This window comes from Formica exsecta, unplaced genomic scaffold, assembly GCF_003651465.1.
Source record: "Formica exsecta isolate Colony F162 unplaced genomic scaffold, ASM365146v1 scaffold363, whole genome shotgun sequence".
Lineage (NCBI taxonomy): Eukaryota > Metazoa > Arthropoda > Insecta > Hymenoptera > Formicidae > Formica > Formica exsecta.
In genome coordinates this window covers 1646064-1653580 of record NW_021850877.1, presented here as the reverse complement: position 1 = coordinate 1653580, position 7517 = coordinate 1646064, and the positions used below count along the sequence as shown (strand labels likewise).

Here is a 7517-nt window from a genome sequence, read left to right as displayed (position 1 = left end):
GCTGATGCCGGTGAAAGCAGCGGACGCCTCCTTAGATCCGAATCGAGACTCGTGGGACATCGGCTTGAGCTAGTCCACGTGCAGAAGGCGTGCATTGTCACGGCTTCTCCGTCACCTTCTCGGTGAAGTGTCATGAAGAATCTCTGAGACCTTTGAACTGGTTTCTCGATCGTACATACGCATTACCCGATCTTTGAAAAAAAAAGAGATTCCGTCGATTATCGTCTTGAGGCTTATAGAAAAATTTTCAACGCACTCGAAGTTATTCCGAGAAGAATCAGTGATATCAAAATGGCGGAAAATTTACATTGGATCGTAAGGATCGTCCGAGGTATTGCATATCTCGCCGGAGACTTCGATGAAGCTAGAAATTTGTGAGAAAAAATAGAACGTGAATCAAATCTGTTATTGTATAAGACCGTCATAAAAAATTTATAATTCAGACTTAATTGATAATTAAATCGTACTAAGTGTACTCGAAATTTAAGTTTTTTTAAAGATATCAATATTAATTAATTAATTAATCATCGAACAGAAGGTGGAAATTATTATTCGTAAAAGAAAGAAAAACAAGAAGCTGACGAGCCAAAGAAATTGTAGGCAAACCACTTAATTCCTTAAACGTTTATGCCAGTGAAATTTAAACTAGTCAAACCTCATAAGGGATTTTACAGCTTCCAACTAAATCAAGTTTCTCCTCAAGTAATTTCGGAGAAACTCGAGTCTTAAAATCTCTACTCATCTTCGTCAATCTTCGTCAATGGTTCAAAGAGATGAACCATTCGTGAGTTATCCTTATCATGGTGCGTTTCTTTTGATTTTTCTCATGTGCAGTGAGACCGCGATGACGTACAAGGTATCCACGAAATAATAAACAAAAGTCCATGACCATGAATATCGTGCTCGGGATGCTTCTGATCACCGTAGCCCTCGCTCTCGATCATCATGACAACTACTCGTGGAAACGCAGAGAGGACATCAAGGTCGCGGCCACGAGCCGACCGGTTTCATCAATTAAGGTTAAAGAAGCTCGTCCGCAGCGATCTAGTATACATTCGACTCATAGATCGAGATCGTCGAATTCGTTTAAGGGCGACGTTCTACAAAATTCACCGAGAAGATTCGCGGTTGCCGAGGACGAGCAGCAGGATCTCTGGAATCTCGGTACCGTCAGGACGAGACAGGATTTGACGCGCGAAAATCGAGCCATTGAGAGCACTCTGAAGAACGTGATCGACAGACCATCCTTGGGTAAGGTCGAAAAGTATCAGTACTTTTCGAATTTTCCGTACGGCAGTGACGAGACCGCCGACGTCATATTGGAGAATGCGGAATATCCGCAGAATACAGTGTTCTCCAAGGACGTTCAACAAGATTTCCTGGATCATAACGCGAAAGAGGAGGAGGAGGAAAAAGATTGGAGCGGGCAGGATGTATTCCAGAAAGACCCGCAAGACGAGGTGGAGGAAGAAACTAACGTTCAGGAATTTCTGGACGAAATTAGACAGAAGAAATTGAATGGAGAACTCGAAGAACTGTTGAACGGACATCGCCAGGGCAGAAGAAGGAAACTCACCAGTCAGCAGCAAGGTGTTCTGCTGGTGGAAACGCTCAGGAAGAAGCGAAATCACACCAATGATCATCGAGGGCACGGTTCCAATCTCCAGAGCGGCCTTATGGATATGCTGGGCAGAAGTATGTTTGTAAGATTGAAAAATGGAACGGAAATATTGTTGCTGCCGGTATTATCGAAAGGATTAAAAGTGCTTTCAATCGAATAACATATATCGATCTTGAGAGTGAACTTTACAAACTGCATATCAAAAAAATATAAAGAGAGATATAAAATAAGAATAAAAATAAAATATAGATAAATCAAAATAAAATCATATAAACGGAATATATAAAATTATACAAAATTAGCAAAAAGTGATTCATCGTCTTATATATGATGCTTTCAAGATTTTATAAAATTTAATATCGAATATCTTTTATTGAATAAACACGTCGATATCGTGACAGATTTTCACAATCTGCTATTTTTCCATATTATTGAAAAAAAAATTTGTAACTAGATCTTTTTCCTTGGCAAAATCTTCTGCCTATTAATATTAAAACCGTTTATCTCCATCAATATCAAAACGATCCATCATAGAGATATTGACGTTTATACGTGAAATCCAACAATCTGTTTCAGTGATACCGCAGACGTGCAAGTATAAAGGCACGAAATTCGAGTGCGGCCTTAGTATTAGCTGCGTTTTAGGCGGCGGTCGACCTGTCGACCTTTGTTCCGGAGGTTTAATATGGAGCTGCTGCGTGGACGATGATGATATACCTGAAAAGATACGACCGACCGCCGGTCTACTACAGAATGCCAGTAAGTTATTTTCACAGAGCATTTTTCGAGCCACGAGATATTCGGTAGCATACATCCCGAGCAGTAATTTCTGGCTACAAAAACGAGTAGATTTTAATTGATAAATTTGCAAATTGTCCTTTGTGTTATCATTTAGAAGCGGAGGAAACGCCGTATGTTTTTCTCACGGAAGAATCTTTATTCTAACAATGTGCCTCAATTAATTCTCGAGGTCCTTTTCATCTGTCTCGTCGCGCCGCTATAAATTTACAACATCCTCAAAGAGAGTCCCTGTCCTCGAATGTCGTTAAACCGAGACTTTCTGAACCGAGACTTCGTGGTTGTATCGCGTTTTCAGCGCGACTCGTTTGAGAGAGAGAGAACGACTTCCAGTAAACATATTTAAATTTGATTATGGCGTGAATGGTCTAATCTTGATCTTTACTCGTAGTAATTATCTGAAAATGACGCATATTTAGTATGAAATAAAATCGAGTAAAATGACTACATATGACTATAAATTAACTTTCTGGGAATGTACGCATGTGTAATGTCGTTTCAACAGATTAAATCAAAGGGTTAAGACAATTAGATCGGGAGAAGGTTGAGAACATCTAGTTTATCGTTTAACTGAAAGGAGACACTGGCTGGAAGTAACCTGATTTCTATCCGGCGACACATCCGAAATTACACAACCAACAGTGTCCAGCCAGCTAGAGTATATAGTATACGCGAGCACACCGACAGAGTATACGGCCGGCACTTTCAAATACAGTTATTCACACCTAGTTTGCGACGGCAAACGCGTTACGAGCCCGCAGAATTTACGCGGCTTTCTCAAGCCGCAAGTCGCTCACCGTAACCGCGCGACCATCAATACAATAGCACGATTAGGAACACGACGAGGAAATAATGTCACCTACGGAGCAAGAACAATTACAAATTATTGTACACACTATTTCATTATATTATTTACAACTATTCATATAATACAAATAATCCGCATTATACAGGGTGTCCCCAATTTAAATGTCAAAACTTTAGGAGGGTGTAAAGGACCGATAAACTAAGACAAAAAGTCCTTTAGAGATTTGCTCGTTTTTGCTTCGTTTTGAAAAAAATCGTAAAAAATGAAACAAATAATTTTCACTAAAAAACTTAAAACAACACTAAAATTATTAGATTTATCAAAAAGTATTATAAAATAAAAATTGTAGAACATGGAATTAAGAAAAGAGAGTGAGTTAAAATCCTCCTGAGGTAAAATTAGAGGGTTGTAGATAAATACGCGACAACGCGAAATTTTGTTTCTAATCTAATTTTACCTCAGGAGGATTTTAACTCATTCTCTTTTTTGAATTCCATGTTCTACAATTTTTATTTTATAATACTTTTTGATAAATCTAATAATTTTAGTGTTGGTTGAAGTTTTTTGGTGAAAATTATTTGTTTCATTTTTTGCGATTTTCTTCAAAACGAAGCAAAAACGAGCAAATCTCTAAAGGACTGTTTGTCTTAGTTTATCGGTCCCCTACACGCTCCTAAAGTTTTGACATTTAAATTGGGGACACCCTATATAATACATCAATAGGATACATATTTCGGAAGATTATCATCTGCCTGTGTCTAATGATAATTTTCAAATTATTTTGCGTAGAAAATTAAAATGACAATTTATGACAATAATTTTGAAATTAATTTTAAACTTTGTATAAAATGAATTTTTTAAATTATTTTTTTCTATTTTTATTTGCACATTTTTATTACAAGATTGTATATCTTAAATCTAATTAAATAGATATTTTCATCAACTGTGCATTCAGTTTTATTGAAGTAATAATTTGCAAAATAATTAGTTGTACTTTACTGATATTAGAACAGCAAGGTGAGATTTCTGGCTACTTGTGCGCGTGGATCGTTTACACAATAGTGCATAATCATGAACGGCGATGACTGTCATCAACCGCTTGTTGCTGGTTCCGGCGCGTTATTTCAGGGTGGTCTTCAATTGCCACGGCACGAAGATGAAATTCACTCCTTATCGCTGGCACCTGTCTAACGTCGGCATAAATGTTACGAGACTACTCGTTAACGAAATATCACATTAAACAATACGAAATATAGTAATTTATCGTGGCATTTTCGTGGCTTTCTCTTTTGCCAAGTTTCTGTATGATTTCGATGAGATTATTAGTTGCGATGTATAAGGTAATCTGAAAAAACAAAATATAATCGTGATACTATAATAATTTTCAATTTGTGAATTCTCAATAATGGCTATAAAATTCTTTTTCTCAAGAATGATAGCTATCTATTCAATAGATGTAACATATGATTATCTAATAAATATAAGATTCAATAACTATCAATCATACTCTTGAAAATGGTCATATTTTCTCGAATGTCATAATTATTCTGATTGATTCTGAATCGTGTGGGAGTACCGTTTTCTAGGATTAATCAAACAGCTTCACAAGAATTAAATCTTAATGTATATTATATAATCTTATCGTATATTTTTTTTTTTTATACCCGGAGCAATTTTGCAAAACCGCGATTTTTCGCGATCGACGTCAAAGCTTCGCGCCGGCTTTCGAAAATTCAATCGCGATGATCGTAATCGGTTAGAGAGAGTGCTAATGTAGGCATCGTCGTCGTTAAACCTTTAATTAGGTGCTCTCGAGTGTATACACCTGCGCGATTTCACGCGGCGTTCGAGCGTAATTGTGCCTCGCTCGGTTAACCCCTTATCCGGGGTCTCAGACTGCCGTGTCGACCATCGAAAGATCTTTCAATTTTTTTACCGTTCCTTTTTTCCACCTCGATAGGCTCACGTGATTTTAAAACCTAGATATTTTACATAATATCGAATAATTATTTTTAATCGTACAATTTACCCAGATACTTGCTTGTACCAAATAAAAAAAAATAAAAAAATAAAAAAAATAATATTGCTTTTATTATTGCTGTTATTATTTAAAAAAATAAAAAGAAAAGAAGAGAGAGAACGAGAAACTGCATATACACTAGAATATATTATTCTAAATTATCCAAGATTCTGGACATGTTAGCGTCAAAAGATAAATGATTCGTAAATTTACCGTTTGTAAGATGCCACTTACTTAAATTTATGTTAACCGTAAATAGTCTACTTGATGGACTTTACGGAAACTTCGCCAGAGCCGGATCATAATTATATTATCGCACCTTGGCGGTTTATTTCCTTCGAACGTGACGACTGCCGGCGCTCGCCGCCGATCTCTCCTGGTCAATCTTGTCGATCTTCTGTTTTATGATGATTGGTGATTATATATCGTCGGAGGCGATCGCAATCATCGGGATCTCTTCCCTCTATAGGTTCTCGCTGATGCGGCGCGTGTTTTAGGATTGATGGACAGCGCGCGGATCGTTTGTTCGCCTTCTTGCCTCTATTACGGAAATCGCCGCAGAATCATTGACCGTGACAGACGGTATTCAGGGCGATCCTGTTTCTCACCGGGCTCGTTTAAATCAGCCGCAAGTGCGGCTGCATGCTTCGCGATGATAATCGATTGACTCTTGATGTCCGGTTTGACGAACATTCATCGATTTATTGGAAACGCTCAGCACCTCGTTCTCGCGGCAAAAGAGAGAACGGATGGCCGCGAACTATGCCGCGATTATTCTTGATCGATTCGTTCATCATTTAATGTTATATCGTCGCATTCTCACTTCGGGTTAAAAGTATAATTCATCGATGCACTTTTTAAAATTTTAACTTTTTGACGTGCAAATATTAATGCCTATTAGCTGCAATATTCAATTGGATATATAGCTGAAGAGATATAGAGTATATAATTATATATTTTATTAAATTCTTAAGAAAAATTTATAAATCTTGTCTTTATCCTTTTATTTTAATTTAATAAAAAATTAGCACGAAGTATAGAACGTAATTTCATTTTATTTTTCATTATTATAGCTCGATGCTTCCATGTAAATTACGACGCGATAATCTCTTTTTATATGTAAAGAAGGAACGTAAAGAATGAAGGAACGTACTTACTTCATTTTGAGCAAAAACTGAGCTCACGTTGTGAAATTACCAAAGGTAATCTTGCCGATTATCCGGATCCCGTGGAAACAACGTTGGCGGCTTTTTAACTGGTCTGTCTTGTTTTTCGTTGAAACGTAAACTCCGCGCGCGCGAGACAATGATATCTTAAGTGGGATCTCAATAGAGTTAATTAATACGAGAGAGAACCGACAATTGCGGAGGCGAGAGGAGACTCGGGCTATGGGTTACAGAGCTGTAACTTAATGCTTGGACGAGCCACGTGTTTGCCACGTATTAACAAAATTGATTAATCTCCGCCTTGATAGCGATTAATTATTGACACGCTTTTGTTATCCTGATATCGACAATTACATTACCAAGTAATAGTGCAATAATGACGTACCCGCGATACGCAATACTTGTCTCGATACGAAATTGCAAAGAGAGAGATTCATTATAAAAAACTTATACATTTATAAAATTAAAAATTAAAATAATTTAACTTATGTATATAAGTCGTAGTGAAGTGTTGACTAAAAAATTAACAGAGTGCTTTAACTTAAATAAGACATATATTAATTAAATAATATTATATTTGAGATATAATATTTATTATCTTTCTCATACTTTTATAAATTTTAAATTTGAACATAAAAACTCGATTTGACGCAATTTTAATATTTTAATGCAATTTAGAAAAGTATTATGACAAATGCAATGTCAGCGAACTCGATTAATTTGCAATATCGCGCCATTTGTCGTTTCGTGCGTGAAACTGTCGCGGATTTATTCAGCCGGAGCGATGTAAAGCGCATGGGTGTTGTAGGAGCACGTATCGAAGGGTCAGACCGAGGCATTGGCAGCCAATAAGACAGCGGCGACTTCCTTGTTTGGCAACGACAGCGATCGAGAGATCGCAATTAGGCGAGCCGCGTCAAACGCTCTAGTCGGTGAGCTCTTATCTTGCCCGCGTGGCCGTTCCGTTCGCTTTCTCTTTTCGATCGAGCTACCGATTTCGGAGGAAGCCGAGAGATGGTAGACACCTCGCTACGAGAACACGAGGACATGTCCTCTCCAAAGGATGTGTTTTTGTTCTCTCTCTCCCTCTTTTCTTTTTTTTTT

General features: G+C 37.4%; 1 protein-coding gene across 1 annotated transcript in view; it reads left to right on the top strand.

The window, feature by feature from the left end:
- Positions 1-635: 635 nt before the first annotated feature.
- Positions 636-7517, top strand: part of LOC115239034 — a 9698-nt gene continuing 2816 nt past the window's right edge. Inside the window, exons 1-2 of the mRNA XM_029813335.1 lie at positions 636-1695; positions 2198-2380. Of these exons, the coding sequence (XP_029669195.1) occupies positions 885-1695; positions 2198-2380 (994 nt within the window). The 5' untranslated portion in view covers positions 636-884. The remainder of the gene's footprint in view (positions 1696-2197; positions 2381-7517) is intronic.